This window comes from Ceratotherium simum, chromosome 33 (genome assembly GCF_057802395.1).
Source record: "Ceratotherium simum simum isolate JZ-2026a chromosome 33, ASM5780239v1, whole genome shotgun sequence".
Classification (NCBI taxonomy): Eukaryota; Metazoa; Chordata; class Mammalia; order Perissodactyla; family Rhinocerotidae; genus Ceratotherium; species Ceratotherium simum.
The window spans coordinates 12,789,980-12,811,700 of record NC_141932.1 but is presented as its reverse complement, the minus strand read 5'-3'; the positions used below and the strand labels follow the sequence as shown (position 1 = coordinate 12,811,700).

General features: G+C 44.9%; 1 protein-coding gene across 3 annotated transcripts in view; it reads left to right on the top strand.

The window, feature by feature from the left end:
• Window positions 1–21,721, top strand: part of TRPM4 (transient receptor potential cation channel subfamily M member 4) — a 39,848-nt gene that overhangs the window by 15,932 nt on the left and 2,195 nt on the right. For all 3 annotated transcript variants that reach the window (XM_087421389.1, XM_087421388.1, XM_087421390.1), the window contains 11 exons: window positions 27–139; window positions 471–818; window positions 985–1,119; window positions 6,911–7,040; window positions 7,214–7,359; window positions 8,365–8,477; window positions 8,840–8,917; window positions 12,728–13,159; window positions 16,662–16,794; window positions 17,065–17,239; window positions 17,518–17,686. In XM_087421389.1, coding sequence (XP_087277515.1) covers window positions 27–139; window positions 471–818; window positions 985–1,119; window positions 6,911–7,040; window positions 7,214–7,359; window positions 8,365–8,477; window positions 8,840–8,917; window positions 12,728–13,159; window positions 16,662–16,794; window positions 17,065–17,239; window positions 17,518–17,686 — 1,972 coding nt within the window. The remainder of the gene's footprint in view (window positions 1–26; window positions 140–470; window positions 819–984; window positions 1,120–6,910; window positions 7,041–7,213; window positions 7,360–8,364; window positions 8,478–8,839; window positions 8,918–12,727; window positions 13,160–16,661; window positions 16,795–17,064; window positions 17,240–17,517; window positions 17,687–21,721) is intronic.

Genomic DNA, 21,721 nt, shown 5'->3' with positions numbered 1-21,721 from the left:
GCCCCCTCTCCCTCTCACTCTTTCAGCCTGTGGGAGCTCTGAGGCCTCAGCTTACCTGGACGAGTTGCGTTTGGCTGTGGCTTGGAACCGCGTGGACATTGCCCAGAGTGAACTCTTCCGGGGGGACATCCAATGGAGGGTGAGGGGTCAGGGCCTGGGGTTGGGGATCTTGACAGGAGGATGAACTCTCTTCCTTCCCTGACATTTGGCCCTGTCTTCCATTATGGCCTGTGCAGCCTTCTCTTAATTGTCCATCCATCTCTGATTGTCCATCTGTGCCCATCTTATTCCCTCTCTCCACATCCATCCATCCATCCATCCATCCATCCATCCATCCATCCATCCATCCCTCCATCCATTCATCATCACTTATAGCTCTGTTTCCTCATCTCTTGCCCTTAACCTCTGACCTCAGCTGGCCTTCTGTCTGTCTCTGCTCATCTCTTCCCATATTCATCCCGCCCCGCCAGTCCTTCCACCTGGAGGCCTCCCTCATGGACGCCCTCCTGAATGACCAGCCGGAGTTCGTGCGCTTGCTCATCTCCCATGGCCTCAGCCTGGGCCACTTCCTGACTCCGACGCGCGTGGCCCAGCTCTACAGCGCGGCGCCGCCCAACTCGCTCATCCGCAGCCTTCTGGACCAGGCGTCCCACTCCCACGGCGGGAACACCAAAACCTCGGCGCTTAAATCTTCTGGGGAGCCCCAACCCCCTAACGTGGGGCGGGTGCTGCGGATGCTGCTGGGGGAGGCGTGCGCGCCAAAGTACCACGCCGGAGGCGCCGGGGATCCCTACCCAGACCATGGCTACCTGGAGAGCGTAAGCACCAGGCGAGGCTGGGTTGGGGAGGTGCAGAGGGACCTGGGGGCGTGGCTATGTCAGTTGGGGGCGTGGCCAGATAGCGAGGGGTGGGGCCTATGGTTGGGGCGTGGCCAGGCAGGGTCTGGGGCGGAGCCAATCCTCACCACGCCTCCCTTGCCTGCAGACTGGCCTGCTTCTGGACTCTGCCACGCCAGAATTCACGCTGAGCACTGTCCTCGGGCAGGCGCCCTGGAGTGACCTGCTCCTCTGGGCTCTGCTACTGAACAGGGCTCAGATGGCGGTGTACTTCTGGGAGATGGTGAGTGCTGACTTGATCTCTGATTCTACTCTCTCCTACATCCCTGTCGTTTATTTCTACAGGACTCCGTTGCCCCCGCTATATGATTCTCTGACTTCTGACGTCATCCCGGCCCCCACCCCATCCTCCATTGCTGATACTTGACTCCAACTTCTGCTTCTTCCTTTTTTTCCCCCCATATCATGCTTTTCTTGTAACTTGCCTTTTCTGTTAACGATATCTATTGGGCATTTTCCCTTGTTCATCCATATAAATCAATCTCGTTCTATGGAAATGTTTGCCTGTATCAGGAAGTTAGACGTTACCCTGTAACTGATGGGGAGTCATTTAAACATAGTTACACTCATAATTTAGATACATTGCTGTAGTTGCAACATAGATGGCAACAAAACTAGAGGCAAAGATGCCAGGTAAGAAAGTAAAGCTGGGGTCTTCCAGGCAGCCAAGATGAGGGGCTGAACTGAAGCAGATGGGATGGAGGTGTTGGGACACACTGGAAAAGTTTGAGAGGTTAAAAAAGAAAGAAAGAAAGAAACGAGTCATGGGATTCAAATAGGATCTAAGATAGAGCCTATTTTTATGCCATAGGAATATCTTGACAGGACTTCTTCAGCCTTGGGTTGTTTTCAGCCCATCAGGTCATGGGTTAAATATAGATTCTTTTTCGTTGAGATAAAATTCACCATTTAAACCATTTAAAATTGTACAATTCAGGAGCCTTTTGTACACTCACAATGTTGTGCAGCCACCATGTCTGTCTAGCTCCAGAACATTTTCATCACCCCAAAAGGAAATCTGATACCCATTAAGCAGTCACTCCCCATTCCCTCCTCCCTCCAGCCCCTGGCAACCACTGATGAGCTTTCTGTCTCTATGGATTTACTTATTCTGAATATTTTATATAAATGGAATCATATAATATGTGATCTTTTGCATCTGACTTCTTTCACTTAGCATAGTGTTTTTGTGGTTCATCCATGTTGTAGCCTGTGTTAGTGCTTCATTCCATTTTGTTGCTGACTATTCCATTGTGTAGATAGACCACATTTTGTTGATCCCTTCATCCACTGATGGACATTTGGGTTGTTTCTGCCTTTTGGCTATTGTGACTAATGCTGCTATGAATATTTGTGTACAAGTCTTTGTTCAGATACCTGTTTTCAGCTCTTTTGGGTATAGACCTGGGAATGGAAGTGCTGGGTCATATATTGACTCTATATTTAACTTTTTTGTGTGTGTGTGTGAAGAAGATCAGCCCTGAGCTAACATCCATGCTAATCCTCCTCTTTTTGCTGAGGAAGACCGGCTCTGAGCTAACATCTATTGCCAATCCTCCTCCTTTTTTTTTTCCCCCAAAGCCCCAGTAGATAGTTGTACGTCATAATTGCACATCCTTCCAGTTGCTGTATGTGGGACGCGGCCCCAGCATGGCCAGAGCAGCAGCGCTCCAGTGCGCGCCCAGGATCCGAACCCAGGCCGCCAGTAGTGGAGAGCGCACACTCAACCGCTAAGCCACGGGGCCGGCCCTATATTTAACTTTTTGAGGAGCTGCCAGACTGTTTTCCACAGTGGCTGCACCATTTTACATTCTCACCAGCAATCTATGGGGACAAAAATTCCATTTTGTCCACATCCTCAACAACATTTGTTATTATTTTTTTTTATTGTGATAAAATACAGATAACGTACAATTTACCATTTTAACCATTTTCAAGTGTACAGTTCACTGGCATTAAGTACATTCACGTCGTTGTGCAACCATCACCATCACCATCTCCAGAACTTTTTCATCATCCTAAACTGAAACTCTGTACCCATTAATCAATAACTCCCCATTCCCCCAGCCCCTGGCAACACCACTGTACTTTCTAACTCCATGAATTTGACTACTCTAGGTACCTCATGTAAGTGGGATCATACAATATTTGTCCTTTTGTGTCTGGCTGCAAATATTTGTCCTTTTGTGTCTGGCTGACTCCACTTAGTGTAATGTTTTCGAGGCTTGTCCGTGTTGTAGCGTGTGTCAGAATATCCTTCCTTTTTAAGGTTGAATAATATCCCATTGTATGGATATACTACATTTTGTTTATCCATTCATCTGTTGATGGACACATGGATTGTTTTGACCCATTTGCTATTGTGAATAATACTGCTATGAACATTGCTGTACAAATATCTGTTTGAGTCTCTGCTCTCAATTGTTTTGAGTACACATCTAGCAGTGGAATTGCTCCATCATACGGTAATTCTAGATTTAATTTTTTGAGGAACCACCATACTGTTTTCTACAGTGGCTCTACCATTTTACATTTCCACCAGCAATGCACAAGTGTTCCAATTTCTCCACATCTTCACCAACACTTGTTATTTTCTGTTTCGTTTTTTTTTTTTTTTTGATAATTGCCATCCTAATGGGTGTGAAGTGGCATGTCACTGTGGTTTTGATTTGCATTTCCTTAATGATTAGTGATGTTGAGCATCTTTTCACGTGCTTATTGGCCTAAGATCTATATACCTTTGGAGAAATGTCTGTTCAAGTTCTTTGCCTATTTTTTAATTGGCTTGTTTATCTTTTTTGTTGTTGAATTCTAAGAGTTCTTTATATGTTCTGGATATTAATCTCTTATCAGATAGATGATTTGCAAATATTTTCTCCCTTTCTGTGGGTTGTCTTTTCACTCTGTTGATAGTGTCTTTTGATGCACAAAAGTTTTATGTTTTGGTGAAGTCCAATTTGTCTATTTTTTCTTTGGTTGCTTGGGCTTTTGGTGTCATATCTCAGTAACCATTGCCAAATCCAAGGTCATAAAGTTTTATCCCTATGTTTTCTTCTAAGAGTTTTATAGTTTTATTATTATTATATATATTATAATTATTTAATCCTACATGTTTATCTTTCTTTAATTTATTTTTTTCTTGAGGTAACATTGGTTTATAACATTATATAAATTTCAGGTGTACATCCTTATATTATATATGTTAATCCTAATGACATTCCTTGTGTGTGATGAGTCACTTCTCTTGCTGATTTCAAGATTCTCTCTTTGTTTTTGGCTCTCAACAATTTGATTATAAAGTTTCTCAATGTGGATCTCTTTAAATTTATCCTACTTGGAGTTCCTTGATCTTCTTGGCTGTATAGATTCATGTCTTTCATCAGATTTGGGAAGTTTTAGTCCATTGTGTCTTCACATATTCTTTCTGTTCCTTTCTCTCTGTCCTCTTCTTTTGGGACTCCCATTATGCATATATTGGTATGCGTTGGTGTCGCACAGGTCTCTTAGCATCTGTTTATTTTTCTTCATTCTTTTTTCTTTCTGCACTTCAAACTGGATAATCTCAACTGACCTATCTTCAAGTTCACAAGTTCTTTATTCTGCCTCCTCAAAGCTGCTGTTGAGCCCTTCTAATGAATTTTTCATTTCTGTTGTTGCACTTTTCAGCTCCAGAATCTCTATTTGTTTCCTTTTTATAATTTCTATCTCTTTATTCATATTCTCTATTTGGCAAGACATTATTTGCCTGGCTTCCTTTAGTTCTTTGTCCATGATTTCCTTTAGCTTTTTTTTTTATAATTTTATTTATTTTTTCCCCCAAAGCCCCAGTAGATAGTTGTATGTCATAGTTGCACATCCTTCTGGTTGCTGTATGTGGGACGCGGCCTCAGCATGGCCGGAGAAGCGGTGAGTTGGTGTGCGCCTGGGATCCAAACCCGGGCCGCCAGCAGCGGAGTGCACGCACTTAACTGTTAAGCCACGGGGCCGGCCCTCCTTTAGCTTTTTGAACACATTTAAGGCAGTTGATTTCAAGTCTTTGTCTAGTAAATCCAGTGTCTGCTATTCCTCAGGAATAGTTTCTATTAATTTCTTAATAAGTGAGTGGGCCATACTTTCTTGATTCTTTGCATGCCTGATAATTTTTTGTTGAAAGCTGAACATTTTGAGTATTATAATATGGCAAATCTGGAAATCAACTTAGCACCTCCCTCCAGGATTTGTTGTTGCTGGTTGTCATGGGTTACTGCTGTTTGTTTGTTTAGTGACTTTTCTAAGCTATTTTTGTAAAGTCTGTATTCTTTGTCATGTGTGACCACTGAAGTCTGTTACCACACCAGGCTCTTTTTGCCTGCCACAAAGTATGCCAATCATGGGGACGGCAAGCTTTGCAGCAGAGAAAGGGTTTATTCACAAGGCAGCCAAGTGAGATGGGAGAACAAGTCTCAAATCCGTCTTCCCAAATATGAGGATTAGGGATATTTATGGGATAGAGGGGCAGGGTGGTCTGGAGCGTGGGGATAGATGATTGGAAGTAAGGAGAAGTGAGAGAATTGATGATCTGCACAAGCATAGTCGAGCTTTGTGGCTCTTCATGGGACGCATATTCACAAAGTGGTGGCATTAGCATGATCTGGGGGTGGAGTTTTCAGCCTCCCGTGATGTCAAAGGGTGACCTTTCGGACATTAGTGCAGGCCCAGTTGATGGGTCGGTGGTCTCAACTGGCCTGAACTGGACAAGGAGTCCACTCTCAGTTCCTGGAAAAACAAGTTAAACACCTGATACCATGGTGACGTGAGCCAGAGATGTTATCTATAAAGAACCTAGTGGGAATCTGATAATATATTGCTTATCTACATGACTATTAAGAATAATCATTATGGCTATCTGGCCACTGGTTTCAAGTCCCTGTTCTGTTAGTTAAGTAGTCAGCTAGTGACTTGACAGAGCCGTCCTTAAATGCCTGGGGGGGGGGGGAGGCAAAACTCTTCCAGTTTGGAGATTGGCTCTGTGATGGAGCTATCTTTCAACACTTAGGCAGGCTGTTTACAATTCCACCTTAGCCTTCACTTCCTGCTTTTGCTGAGCCTAAAAGTCAGCCAGAGGTGAAAGCTTAGGGTTTTCTCTAGTCCTTTCCAATCTTGGTCATGCGTGTAGTCTTCCAGATTCCCTGCTAAACGAGATTTTCAAACCCCTTATTCCCCGAAGTATCTCCTGCCCCAGCCACTTCCCTCCTAAGCCATTCAGTCTATCTGTTGCTTGCCTCAACTGTTATTCTTTTGCCTCAGGCAGCTAAGGCTAATTCATTTGCCTTTAAATGCTTTCAAAGACCACCTGGGAAGCCACTTCTGCTCTGGGAAGCTCCAAGACCACTGAAACAAAGGCAAGCCCTTGAGCTGTTCCTTCAAGGAGCCACCAGCTAGGTCCATAGACACAACCACAATTACTTAAGAGTAAGATCTGAATTACTCTCTCTGATACCAACAACCTCCTCCAGGAATGTGGGCTGTTGCCTCTAAGGCCGCCACTGAGCTGGGGAGTTGGCGACGGTAAGCAGGTTAGTTAAAATGTCACAGTGCTCTTTTACTGAAATTTAGCATTTCTCATTAAGCATTCTCCTGTTTGTTGTAAGTTTTATATTAGATTCCAGAATTCTCAAAAAGTTGATTCTGACAGCTCTTGCCAGCCTGTTTGTTGCTTTTGTGGAGGGACGGAGTTTTGAAGTTCTCCACTCCGCCATTTTAGGCAACATCTCCAATTGCTTTTTGACCAGTCTGTGACCTCTGATGTCATTCTAGCTCCAGCCTAGCCCCTGATCTCTGAACCACCTGACTTCTGACATTTTCACCTGACGTCCAGTTTCTTCCAGATCCATCTACAAACATTACTTTATCCTTGGCCTCTGATGACTTTGGTTAATTTCTGACATCTGGCTCCGTCCCTTCCCTTGATCACAGGCTTCCCCCCTACTTCATCAAGCTCTGACCCTATCCATGACCCCTCTCTGTTTCTCCAGGGCTCCAATGCTGTGGCCTCGGCTCTTGGGGCCTGTTTGTTGCTCCGAGTGCTGGCGCGCCTGGAGACTGAGGCTGAGGAGGCAGCACGGAGGAAGGAACTGGCGGCCAAGTTTGAGGGGCTGTGTGTTGGTGCGTGGGGCAGAGGTGCCTGGGGGCCGGGACAGGGAGCTGCATGAAGGGGGTTGTGCATCTCCCCACTCCTCCTTTCATGACCCTGCTCCCCCCTTCAATCTCCTCATTTCTCCCCTCATCCTGTCTTCCCACTCCTTTCCCTCTGTCTCACATAAATCCTCTGCCCCCAGACCTCTTTGGCGAGTGCTACCGCAGTAGTGAGGAACGGGCCGCTCGCCTGCTCCTCCGACGCTGCCCGCTCTGGGGGGATGCCACTTGCTTCCAGCTTGCCATGCAGGCTGACGCCCGTGCCTTCTTTGCCCAGGATGGGATACAGGTGAGCCTCTGAGACCCCAACATCCCAAAGAGTTCCCAACTGGACTCTGGGAAGTATGGAGGATGAGCCCTTGCCATTGTGGGCAGCCCATGGTCTTGATCAGCCTTTCCTCCAGAGACCACCCCTCCTCTACAAAGCCTCAGCCCTCTCCCAGAAAGCCTGCTCTTCCCATAAGAAGCCCCACTCCCTGCCACAGGAAAGCCAACCTTCCTAAAAAGTTCTAGTCCAGATACAGGAATTCCTGGTGACCTTAGTAGGAAGTCCTGCCTCTCACACAGGAAGTCCTTCCCACTTCCTGAAGAGGTCCCAGTTTTAGGTGTCAACATGTAGAATGACCTCAGTGGACAATTACATCGTGTTCTGGACAAAGACAAACTCTGGTTTAGGAAATCCCGCCCTTCCTATAGGAAATCCCATCCTTTGGGAAGCCCTACTTGTCCCCACAGTCTCTCCCATCCTCCCAATCCTGACGTTTTGAAAGCTTTCTCAGTATCGTTAATCTAAATTTGACAGGGGCTCAGAGAGTCCCGCCCTCTGTGCAGGAAGTTCTGTCTACCCAACAGGAAGTCCCGCCCTCACTTGTTGGAATGACTTGATGGCCTTTTCAAATAATTACCCGGAGTCCTTTGCTTTGGAAAGTGGTTAAACATGGATTCCAGCTTGTTCACCTTCCTTAACCATCCTGTGCCCCATCTGTGAAAAGGGAGAAAATACTAGTACCTGTCCTCCTGGGGGGTGGTGAGGGTTAAGTGAGCTAATCTATGTAAAGTGCTTAGCCCAATATCTGGCATATTGTGCTAATAAATGTTAGCTGTCTAACTCTATTAGCTAAAACCTGGGACAGGTGGCCCTCGCCTTTGACCACCTTCATCCGCCTCTGATAGTTATGGTCCTTGCATTGAGTGCTTGCTCTGGGCTCTGGAGCTGTGGCCCAATCCTTGCCTGGGGTCTTCGGGAAGGGGCTATGGGGAGATTCAGACTCCTAATCCTCCCCACATCCCACAGTCTCTGCTGACACAGAAGTGGTGGGGGGAGATGGACAGCACCACGCCTATCTGGGCCCTGGTTCTCGCCTTCTTTTGCCCCCCACTCATCTACACCAACCTCATCAACTTCAGGTCAGTGCCTTGGGGTCAGATTGGCAGGAGGGGTGCTCAGTTTCTCCTTCCTGCTCACTTCTGGCCGCCTTTCTGCGTAATCTGTCCAGTGCTTCCCCTCTTTATTTACTCTCTTTTCCTTCCCAAGTTGGGGGCATGTTCTGGGAGGTGAGCTTTTGGGGGCTCTCTGCGGTATCTCCAGGGTCAGTTCCTCTGCCCTCTGACCATGGCTCTGGGGGAAGGTCCCTTTGGGGTGACACTCGGGGGGCACCTCTGTGTCTCCCTGCCATGTCTCTGGGTGAAGAAGTTTGGGTTTCTCTGGAGAATTCCTCTTCCACTCTCCCCTCCCCCCATTTCTCCCTCTGTGCTTCCCTCCATTCCAGAAAGTCAGATGAGGAGTCCACACAGAAGGACCTGATGTTTGACATGGATACAGACGTCAATGGGGAAGGGCCTGCTGGGTGAGTGAGGCACCAGCACCGTGTGAGGTGGGGCACCCTGGGCATCTCCAGGAGCACCAGGTACTGTGAGCAAGGCTGGAGGGGAGAAGTGGGGCTTCAGGAGATAGTGGTTTCCTGAAGCCACTGAAGATACTGAGGAAGTTTCCCAAATGCCAAGCTCAAGGCTTGATTCAAGCTTTGGTTCTGCCACCAAGGAGTTCCTCACCGGAAATCAACTCACTTCACGCTACATGTACTTCCGTCTCGGTATCGCAAGTGGAGCTGCATGGATTTGGTTCATTTTGGGATATTTTGCCTATTTTTTTTTTTCTGAGTCCAGGGCTTTTGCTCTTAATCTCTATGCTTTGGTGCCCATGAAGGTGTTATCAAAATCAGGCCCAAACAGATGAAGTAAAATATTTATCAATCTTCTGATAATTCTGCGGAGTGGGGGTGCGGGAGGAGGCGGCTCTGAGGCAAGCAGACCTGGGATCAAATCCTGACTGAGACTTTGGCAGTGACTTCACCCCTGGGCCTCAGCTCTCTTTTCTATAAAGAGAAGGCGCAGGGCCGGCCCCGTGGCTTAGCGGCTAAGTGCGCACGCTCCGCTGCTGGCGGCCCAGGTTCGGATCCCGGGCGCGCACTGACGCACCGCTTCTCTGGCCATGCTGAGGCCGCGTCCCACGTACAGCAACTAGAAGGACGTGCAGCTATGACATGCAACTATGTACTGGGGCTTTGGGGGAAGAAAAAAGGAGGAGGATTGGCAGTGGATGTTAGCTCACAGCCGGTCTTCCTCAGCAAAAAGAGGAGGATTAGCGTGGATGTTAGCTCAGGGCTGATCTTCCTCACAAAAAAAAAAAAAAGAGGAAGAAGAAGGCACAGAGAAGGTTGCACCTGTGTGAGTCAGGTTAGGGTGGGTAATGCTGCAACAACAAAACATCCCAAACTCTCCGTGGCTGGCAACAGCGAAGGTTTAGTTCTCCCTCACTCTCCAGCTGTAGGTTGGCCGTGGCTCTGCTCCACGTGGTCTCTGCTTTGGGATAAGCAAGCCCCTTCTAGCTGAGATGCCGCTGGTCTCATGGCGGAGGGAAAAGAGAAGTGGCGAACCAGGGACTGGCTCTTCAGTGGAAGTGACAGGTGTCACTTTTGCCCACATCTCATTGGTAAAACCAAGTCATCTGGTGATTCCTTAGCTCCTAATTCTCCCACTGGAGGAGAACCAGAATATTTAGTGCACAGTCGTACAATGAACTGCAATGCCTCATGGGGCGGTGGGAGGAGTAATGGAGACCATGTGTATAAAATGCATATCGTAGTGCCCGCCACATGGTAAGTGCTCAGTTAACAGGGATTATTATTACTGCTGCTATTATTAATATATTTACTATTTATTTTGTTGAATGGTGTGTTCGTATGTGTGTATGTAGGTATAAGGGTCTAAATCTACAGTAATAGAGAAACAGAGGAAAAGGCCCACATTTATACCCATCTTTGCATCCTCCACCTCTACTTTAGCCAGATAAATGGGGACAGGGAGGGACCTCACCCTCCAATATCCCAGAAGAAAAAATGTTTCTGGTAACTGTTAGGAACATGATCAGACTGCCAGAAATCTGTAAAACCCATGACATACCTCATGAAATGTCAAATTTAAATATATGTGTATATATATGTATATTTTTTTTTCTGAGACAATGCACAAAGAATGCAAAATATTTGTCAAGACAGAAAACTAAGAAAAAAATTTGGACCACTGGAAAAGGTTGGCTGGAAGACCCCAGTGTCGGGATCAATAATGGTGTCCTTGCCTAGTGATTTCCCAACTGTTGCACCATATGATGACGACGATGACGATGACATAGAACACTTACAATGGGCAGCCATTGTGCTAAATCCTTTTGAAAATAAGTTCATTTAATTTTCTCAACAATCCTATGTAGTAGGGTCTATTATTATCCCCATTTTACAGATGAAATAACTGAGGCATTAAGTCACTCTCCTCAGATCACATGTGGTTGGTAAGTGGTAGAGGTGGGATTTGAACCCAGATCGTATCATGCCTGAATCTGTGCTCTTAGTCACTGTGGAGAGCCACCTCCAGGGAGAGCTCCATAAAAGGACAGATCCCTGGCTCTTGTCCCCGGGAGGCGTGGGGATAGGCCCAGGAATCTGTGTGTGGCCTGGCTGTGGGTGAGTCAAGATGGCAGATGCTGGGAAGTATTCTGACCCACCACACGTTCTCGCTGTCAAGACCCTGCGGAGGGTGAAATGGGAAACCCCAGGACTGTACTCCTCGTCATTAGGGGGCTGGTCTCTCTGCATCTGACCCCCTTTCTCCAATACTTCTCACTCTCTTTACCTTTAACCATTCTTTCCACTTATTTTCTTTAGAACAGCTTAACTGAGATATAATTCACATACCATTCAGTTCACCCATTTAAGGTGTACAAGGTTTTTAGTATATTCACAGAGTTGTGAAATCATCACCACAATTAATTTTAAAACATTGTCATTGCTGCAACAAGAAACTTTGTACACATTAACAGTCACTCTCCTTCCCCCGTTTCCCTCCAGCCTCAGTCAACCACTGATCTACTTTCTATGGGTTTGCCTATTCTGGACGTTTTATATAAATGGAGGCATGCACTATGTGGTCTTTTATGATTGCCTTTGTTCACTTAGCATCATATTTTCAAGATTTATCCACGTTGTAGCCTGGATCAGTGCTTCATTTCTTTTTATTGCTGAATAATATTCCATTGTGTGGATAGAACACATTTGATTTATCCATTCATCAGTTAATGGACATTTGGGTTGTTTCCACTTTTGGGTTTTTATCTTTCTGCTTGGTTTTTTTTTTTTTTTTTTAGGATTTATTTATTTATTTTCCCCCCAAAGCCCCAGTAAATAGTTGTATGTCATAGTTGCACATCCTTCCAGTTGCTGTATGTGGGACGTGGCCATGTGGCCGGAGAAGCAGTGCGTCAGTGGGCGCCCAGGATCCGAGCCCGGGTCGCCAGCATCAGAGAGCGCGCACTTAACCGCTAAGCCACGGGGCCAGCCCTCTGCTTGGTTTATAAAGAGAGGATGCCTGTTCAAGCCGGTTTCTTTTTCCTGTTAGCTTTTTGAGTTTATTATTATTAGTATTACTCATGTTGGCATTTCTGATTTGAGGTCAGAATTAAGAGTCAGGATGAACCTGGGGTAGAGGATCAGAACTCAGGGGAGAAGGCTCAGCCGTGTGAGTGGACCAAGACAGTCAGAATTCAGAAGCCAAATATGGCTGCGTGGTCAGAGATCAGACATGGGGAGGGAAGAGTTATGTGAGAAAACTGGGCTGGATCATCTGATATCAGAATTTGTGGGTCAGAGGTTAATATTCAGGGACTGAGTTCTCAGACCTGGGGAGCCGAGGTCCTGCAAGAGAGAGGTCAGAGGTCATATTTGAGGGTGAGAGGTCAGGTAGACGGTCCAAGGTCAGACATAGAGTCAGAGATTGTGAAGGTGAAAGAAGAGGGACTTGGAGTCAAAAGCCAAACAAGAGTCAGAGGTCATCCCAGGGGTTAGAGGCCAGAAGGGCAGAGGAAGAAGTCAGAGGTGGAAGGTCAGCAGGATTGATGCTAGGAGATTTCAGAGGTCAGAGGTCAGATACAGGGGTCAAAAGTCAAGGAGATGGCAGACATCAGACTTAAGTTTCAGGTCAGGCGGGGTCAGAAGTGGTAAAGATGGAGGAGGTCAGATGTGAAAGGTTAAAGGTCTTGATAATGGTCAAGGTCAGGTTCAGAGGTCAGGTCGAGCCTTCCCCCCTCCTCTCCCTCTCTCCCCCAGGCCGGCAGACCCCCCTGAGAAGACGCCCTCGGAGGTGCTGAAGCAGCCCGGCCACCGGGGCTGCTGCGGGGGGTGCCCCCCGCGCCTGCGCCGCTGGCCCCAGTTCTGGAGGGCGCCGGTGACGGCCTTCATGGGCAACGTGGTGAGCTACCTGTTCTTCCTGCTGCTCTTCGCCCGCGTGCTGCTCATCGACTTCCACCCCGAGCCGCCCGGGCTCCTGGAGCTGCTGCTCTACTTCTGGGCCTTCACCCTGCTCTGCGAGGAGTTCCGGCAGAGCCTGGGCAGCGGCTGGGGCGGCCCGGCCATGGGGGGCTCCGGGCCGGGCCCCCGGCGCGCGCTGCTGCGCCGCCGGCTGCAGCTGTACCTCTCGGACGCCTGGAACCAGTGCGACCTGCTGGCCCTTACCTGCTTCCTGCTGGGCGTGGGCTGCCGGTGAGTGACCGCCAGCGATTTTATATGCAGGGCGCTTAAACTAGCTTCACTCATTTTCATTTTCAGTTTCTGAAATTATTTCCATTTGGTTAGTTATTATTAAGTTTTATGACAAATATTTGGTTCATCGTTCGTGTTTGTGTCTGTATCGAATTTTGCCAAAATCTGGGGTCTGTGCTTGTGAATTTTACTTTGTGGCTTTTGTTTCTTTCATGTCTAGCTTTCTTGGGTCAAATGTCGTAGATTCAGATTTCATCAGAGAGGCTTGAATGTTCTGTCAGCTTTTTAGTCCATAAAAACCGTGACCGTTTCTGCTTATTTCTTAGCTAATTTATAAAAACAAATATTGAGGAATTACCCTCAAATATTTTCTGTTGCCCAGACTGGGCTGTATAATGTTAGTTCATTTCTTCCATAGTTTCCAGATTATACTGTGTGGTGCCGAGAGAGAGGGCAAAGGGCAAGTTAAAACATCTTTGGGTATAAAACTGTCTTGTCTTTGGGTCTTGGCACATGCTGTTCCCTTTCCTGAAACACTGTTCCCTCCTCTCCTTGGCCAAGCCAACTCCTGACTTCTTTTAGGCCTCAGCTTTGCTGTCTCTGTCTCTGCAAGCCTTCCTTTATCCTTCTCAGACTCTGGGTCCTTCCTTTGTGTCCCCTAATGTCCTTAGATCACCTCAGATGGTGCTCTGAGGATGGCTTGTGCTCTCTCTCTCCTCATACAAGATTATAAACTCCTCAAGCTGCATCTATCCCATCTCCCATAACTTAAAACATCTTTGAAATACAGTCTATTACCAAAGAAATGCAGAAATATGTCCTCATTGAACAAGCTTAAACAAATGAAGAAGGACATAGAACAGAAACCAATGATTTTCCTCAATCATTTCAAGAATCCTCCCTTTCTCAGCAGTTACCTCCATCAACAGTTTGGTGCACATCCTGCCTGTTCTTTCTCTATGCATTTACATGGACAGATACACATACTTCTTTTATACACAAATAACATTATATTTTATGTATTCTTCTGCAACTTCTTAGTTTTCTCTACAATATGTCCTGACATTCTTTCCACATCGGTATTTGCAAATATACCTTATTCTTTGAAGATGCTGCATCGGAATCCAGAAGAAGGGGTTTTAGCTGTCATTGGCTAAAGATCAGAATTTAATGAATGAATGCTTTTCATAAGGCAGCAAGACAAAAATTCTGAACTTCAAGAGATAGAAATGAGGCCAAAAGTTTTCCACAAAGTCTCTTTCACTTTCTACTCAAGATAACAGGAAGATATAATCAGATATTAGCTGCTCTGGGTCCAGTATTCTGCGGGTAAAGTTTCTTTTTCTTTGTAGAGTCCTAGCAGTGAGGACACTGCTCCTTTTGAGGCGAGCAAAGAGCTCTGTGGACACAACCTAGTGACTATTTACAAGGGATGAAGGGACTTGACACCCCCTTTTATAAGCTGGATGGTCGACAGCAATGACCTCCCCCCCCCCCGCCTTTTCTCAGTGGACACACTGAGAGGCCTGCTTCCTCTATACCCTTAGAAATGCTACAAAGTAATCCGACATGAATAATTTCTTCAAACAGCAAGATAAGAGAGTTTTGCAGAACACTGCTTCTGTTTATCCTTGTATTTTGTATAAAGTATCTTTTGAGATGAAAAGGCCAAGGCCATATACTACCATGCTCTAGGAGTATGTGTGATATATGAGACACTTTGTCAAGCTCACTGTTTTCTAGATGAAGGAATAATTATTGCACAGGAAAAAATCCAAAGATCTTGGCTCACAAGGGAGAAGTTTCCAATGATCTCCAGAACTGAATGGATGACTCATTTTACCTGCTAACCCCTTCTGGATGGACGTTTCAATTGTTTATAATTTTTTATTATTCCAAAGCAATAAAATTTTACATCCCAGTTGTAAACTTTGTGGGTCAAAGGGTACATATATTCTCCATGTGGATAGATTTCCTTGTAAAATAGCTTCATCCGTTTACAGGCCCACCATCAGGGTAAGACAGTGCCCCCTTGAGGACATGCTTGACAATACTTTCAATCTAAAATTTTGTAGCTATTTAACCTTTACCCTTTTTGGCAATTGGTTGGGTAAAAATGACCTCTCCTTGTTTTAATTTGTGCATCCCCGACTACTAGTTAAATTGAGCATCTTTCATACCTAATAGCTACGTGTACTTATGTCAATTGTCTTTTTATATCCTTCGCCCCAGTTTTTTAAAATTTTATTTTATTGTGTGGATTGATCTCTTCATTGATCTCTTTATATATATAAACTGGTAATGGCTCTCCTTACTCTCAAGATCCTGATCCTTGGTGTTTTTGTTGAAAATATCTTCTCACAATCTGCTGGTTGTCTTTTCACTTTTGTATGTTATCTTAAACATTCTTTTATTCTTTGACTTTTCAGTTTGAAATAACCCGAGACACATAAAAAATGTTGCAAAAACAGTACAAAGAATTCCCAAACACCTTTCACCGAGATCCCCTAAATGTTAACATCTTACATGATCAAATCCAGGAAATCTTATTCAAATTTCACCAATTGTCCCACTGATGTCTTTTTTCTGGTTCAGGAGCCAGTCCAGGATTCCATGTTGCCTTTAGTTGTCATGTCTCCTTAGTCTTCTCTAATCTGGAACAGTTCTTCAGTCTTTCTCTGGCTTTTATGTCCATAACACTTTTGAACAGTCCAGGCCAGTTATTTTACAGAATTTGCCTCGATTTGGGTTTGTCTGGTGTTCCCTCAAATTGAGGCTATGCATTTTTGGCAGAAATTTTGGCCTTTCTCAGTCCATCATATTTATGTTATTTTTTGATTCACAGAAGTTTGATATTTCAAAGTAGTCAAATTATTCACTCTTTTCCTTTATTGTGATTTTGTGTCTTGTATATAAGATTTTTTTCTTATATGGCATCTTATCCTATCTCAAGCTCATGAAGAAATTCTTCTATATTTTGTTCCTAAGATTTTAGTATTTTGCGTTTCACTCTGAGTTTTTAATCCATCCAAAGTTTAAGTACATGATGATGCAAAATAGGGATATAAGTTTTATTTTCCCTATAGGGATTGCTGACGTATTGGCCATTTGACCTTACTCTGTGAATTCTGTGTTATTCTTTATCCGCTTTCCTGTTAGGTCGTTTGTCTTCTGCTTATTGGTTTGCTGGAACTCTCTACATTTTGCCTTTTGTAGGTTGGACAAATATTCCAGCAGTTTTTCCAACTTGATTGTTACAGGGACCTCCCAGCTTTTTGCTAAGGCCGTCGTTCACGCAGCCACTATTTAACGGGTGCCAGCGCCCTGCGCAGCCCAGCTTGGCCCTATGAAATCTGAGTAAACCCCGGGTGAATCGGAGGCTCCCGGTTCCGGCCCCGGGGAGGCCACAGCCTCACCTCAAGGCTGGGCTTGGGAAGCCTCGGGTTTTCCTTTGCACCCTGTGACCCTTGAGTGACCCCTGCTGCATCTCTCCACACCCCAGGTTGACCCCAGGCCTGTATGACCTGGCCCGCACTGTCCTCTGCCTCGACTACATGGTCTTCACCCTGCGGCTGCTGCATATCTTCACCGTCAACAAACAGCTGGGGCCCAAGATCGTCATCGTGAGCAAGATGGTGAGGAGGGCGGGCCCGGAGAGGGCGTGGCCAGGGAGGGGAGGGCGGGGCCCAAGGCGGGAGGGGCGGAGCCAGGAGAGAGGAGGGCGGGGCCAGAGGTAGGAAGGGTGGGGCCAGAGGGGAGACGGGCGGGGCCCTAAATGGGAGGGGCGGGGCCAGAGGTAGGAAGGGTGGGGCCAGAGGGGAGACGGGCGGGGCCCTAAGTGGGAGGGGAGGAGCCAGGGGAGGGAAGGGCGAGGCCAGGCTTGGTCTCATCTTCCTTTCCCGCAGATGAAGGACGTCTTCTTCTTCCTCTTCTTCCTCTGCGTGTGGCTGGTTGCCTATGGGGTGGCCACGGAGGGGCTCCTTAGGCCCCGGGATCGTGACCTCCCAGGTATCCTGCGCCGCGTCTTCTACCGGCCCTACCTGCAGATCTTTGGGCAGATCCCCCAAGATGACATGGACGGTAAGGAGGGATGAGAGGGACTGACACCCTCCCTCTGAGTCTCCCCTCTCTTCCCCCATCTCTGGATCTCTATGCTCCTCTCTGGAAGTCTCTGTCTCTCTCTCTCTGGGTCTCTGACTTCTCCTCTGTCTCTTTGGGTCTCTGTCTCCTTCTCGCTCTGGCCTTCTCACTCTGGGATTCTGTCTCCCTCTCTCTGGGTCTCTGCTCCCCCACTCCCTTCTGGATTTCTGTCTTCCTTAGGTCTCTGTCTCTGGCCCCATCTCTGTCTCCCTTCACAGTGGCCCTCATGAAGAATGGCAACTGCTCATCGGAGGAGGTGCACCCAGAGGGGGCCCAGGCGGGTTCCTGCGTCAGGGTTTATGCCAACTGGCTGGTATTGTTCCTCCTCGTCATCTTCCTGCTCGTGGCCAACATCCTGCTGGTCAATTTGCTCATCGCCATGTTCAGGTGAGGCTCAACTGCTCTCTGATCTGACCTCACCCAGCATGGCCCTTGACTCCAATGTGACTTTTGATCCCAGTTTGACCTTTGACCCCAGCATGACTCTTGATCCCAGCGTAATGAATTCTATCTTTAGTCCCTGAACTCTGCCTCAAGTCTAACTATGGCTTGTCCCCAAACCCAGCCAGACTCTGCTCTTGACCTGAACTTTGGACTCTTGTCCTCTCCCTGAGCCCAGTCTGAATATTTAAAAAAAATTTTTATTGTGGCAAAATATATATAACATAAAATTTGCCCTTCTTGCCATTTTTAAGTGTACAGTTCAGTGGCATTAATTACATTCATACTGTTATGCAACCGTCACCACTATTTCCAAAACATTTTCATCACTCCAGACAGAAAGTGTGTACCCATTAAGCAGTCAATAACTCCCCATTTTTCCTTCCCCTAGTCCCTGGTTACCTGTAATCTACTTTCTGTCTCTATGAATTTGCCTATTCTAGATGTTTCATAGAAGAAGAATCATGCAACATTTGTCCTTTTGTGTCTGGTTTATTTGACTTAGCATAGTGTTTTCAGTATTCATCCATGTTTTAGCATCTATCAGCACTCCATTTCTTTTTATTGCTGAATAATATTTCATTGTATTGATCTAAGACATTTTGTTTATCCATTCATATGTTGATAGAAACTTGGGTTGTTTCCATCTTTTGGCTATTGTAAACAATGCTGCAATGAATATTGGTGTTCATGTGTCTGAGTCTCTGTTTTTATTTCTTTTGGGTATATTTCTAAAATAGAATGCTGGGTCATATGGTAGTTCTATGTTTAGCTTTTTGAGGAACCACCAAACTGTTTGCTACAACAGCTGCACCATTTTACATTCCCACTAGCAATATATGAGGATTCCAATTTCTCCACATCCTTACCAACAGTTGTTATTTTCCTTTTTAAAAAATTATAGCCATCCTAGTGGGTATGAACTGGCATTTCATTGTGGTTTTGATTTGTATTTCCCTAATGACTAATGATGTTGAGCATCTTTTCATGTACTTATTGCCCATTTGTAAATCTTCTTTGGAGAAATGTCTATTTAAGTCCTTTGCCCATTTTTTAATTAGGTTGTTTGCCTTTTTGTTTTTGAGTTGTGGCAGCTCTTTATGTATTCTGGATATTAAACTTCTATCAGATATATAATTTGCAAATATTTTCTCCCATTCTATTGGTTGTCTTTTTCTTTTCTTAATAATATTCTTTGATGCACAAAAGTTTTAAATTTTGATAAAGTCCAATTTATCTATTTTTTCTTTTGTTGCTTGTACTTTTGGTGTTGTATCTAAAGACCCATCACCAAGGTCATGAAGATTTACCCTATATTTTATGGTTTTAGCTCTTATATTCAGGTTGTTGGTCCATTTTGACTTTATTTTTGTATATGGCATGAGGTAGGGATCCAACTTCATTCTTTTTGCACGTGGAACTCCAGTTGTTCCAGGCCCATTTGTTGAAGAGACTGTTTTACCTCCACTGATTGGACTTGGCACCCTTGTTAAAAATCTATTGGCCGTTGTATTAGTTTGCTAGGGCTTCCCTAACTAACCACCAAAAAGTGGGTAGCTTTATTACTGAAATTAATTGTCTCGTGGTTCTGAAGCTAGAAGTCCAAAATCAAGGTAAGGTTAATTCCTTCTGAGGGCTGTGAGGGAGAATCTGTTCCAGGCCTCTCTCCTAGCTTCTAGTAGGTTACTGGAAATCTTTGGCTTGCAGATGCATCATTGCAATCTCTGCCTTTGTCTTCACTTGGTGTTCTCCCTGTGTGCATGTCTTTACCCAAATTTCCCCTTTTTATAAGGACACCAGTCATATTGAATTAGGGACCAACCCTATTGACCTCATTTTAACTTGATTACCTTTGTCAAGACCCTGTTTCCAAATAAGGTCATATTCTGAGGTCATAGGGGTTAGGATTTGAACATATCATTTTTGGGGGGACATAATTCAAGTCATAACACTCATAGATGTAAGGGTGTATTTCTGGACTCTCAATTCTATTCCATTGGTTGATATGTCTGTCCTTATGCCAGTACCACACTGTTTTGATTTTGTAACAAATTTTGAAATTGGAAAGTGTGAATGCTCCAACTTTGTTCTTTTTCAAGATTGTTTTGGCTATTCAGGGCCTCCTGCAATTCCATAAGAATTTGAGGATCAGCTTTCCCAACTACAAAAAAGGCTGTTGAAATTTTGATAGGAATTGCATTGAATCTGTAGATTGCTTGGGGTAGTATTGATATCTTAACAATATTAAGTCTTCGTACTCATAAACACAGGATGTCTTCCCATTTATTTAGGTATTCTTTTAAATTTCTTTCAGCATTGGATTGTAATTTTTAGTGTATAAGTCTTTCACCTTCTTGGTTAAATTTATTCCTAGGTGCTTTTAGATTCTATTATAAATAGAATTGCTTTATTAATTTCCTTTCTGGATTATTCGTTGAAGGTGTATATAAACATAATTGATTTTTGTTTGTTGATCTTGTACCCTGCAACTTTGCTGAATTCATTTATTAGCTCTGGTAGCTTTCTTGTGATTCTCTGGGATTTTCTATATATAGGGTCATGTCATCTGTGAATAGAGATAGTTTTACTTCTTCCTTTCTAATTTGGATGCCTTTTATTTCCTGTTTAATTGCTCTGGCTAGAACTTCCAGTACAATGATGAATAGCAGTGGTGAAAGTGGGTATCGTTATCTTGTTTCTTTTTCTTTTTTTTTGAGGAAGTTTGGCCCTGCGCTTACATCTGTTGCCAATCTTCCTCTTCTTTCTTTTTTCTCCCCAAAGCCCTAGTATATAGTTGTGTATCATAGTTGTAGAGTGTAGCTCTTCTGTATGGGATGCCGCCTCAGCATGGCTTGATGAGCCATGAATAGGTCTGTGCTCAGGATCCGAACCAGTGATCCCTGGGCCACCAAAGCAGGATGTGCAAACTTAACCGCTACACCACTGGGCCAGCCCTTCTTGTTTCTGATCTTAGGGGAAAGCTTTCAATCTTTCTTCATTGAGAATGATGTGTTGACTTGAAAAACCTCAAAACAAGTTTACTTGGGAATAGCCAAAAGGCAATTCAGGATGTGCATGCTGTGGCAAACTACAAGCAAATCCAACAAACAAGCAAAGGGAGCTGCCTTTATAGAGAAAAAGAGAGAGTAAGGAGGGGCTGTTCTAAAGGAAACTCCATTGGAGGGAAGTAACAGTTCAGGGCAGCAACGGCTTCTCATTGGCTGAGCTGCTGCATTTCTCATTGGCTGGACTGTTGCCGGGTGGAGAAAGAAATCTTCCTTTGGTAGAAGTTTTGCTTCCTGTCAGAGATGCAACCCTCTGTTTCTTTCTGTTTGGTGTAACTGATGATGTGTGATAGGGCATGAGAGCTCCTCCTATAGGCCTTCCTGACTCCAATTTAGATAAGGTTTCTCTTATTAATTTCCACAGATGTTACTTACCTGTGGGTTTTTCATAAGTACCCTTTACCATGCTGAGGAAATTTCCTTCTATTCCTACTTTTCTGAGTTCTTTTTTTTAAATCATGAAAGTGTATTGGATTTGGTAAAATATCTTTTCTGTGTGTCTGTGTCAACTCAGACGATCATGTGATTTTTTCCTTTGTTCTATTATGGTGGTATATCATATTGATTAATTTTTCTATGTTGAACCATCGTTGCATTCCTGGGATAAATCCCACTTGGTCATGGTGTATAGTCCTTTTAATATGCTGCTGAATTAGGTTTGTTAGTATTTTGTTGAGGATTTTTGCAAGTATATTCATAAAGTATATTGGTCTGTAATTTTCTTTTCTTGTGATATCTGTGTCTAGCTTTGATATCATGGTAATGCTGGCCTCATGGAATGAGCCAGGAAGTGTTCTCTCCTCTCTAATTTTTGGAAGAATTTGAGAAGGATTGATGTTAATTTTTTTTTTTTTTTAATATTTGGTAGAATTCACCATTGAAGCTTTTTTTTTCGTTGGGACCTTTTTGATTAGTT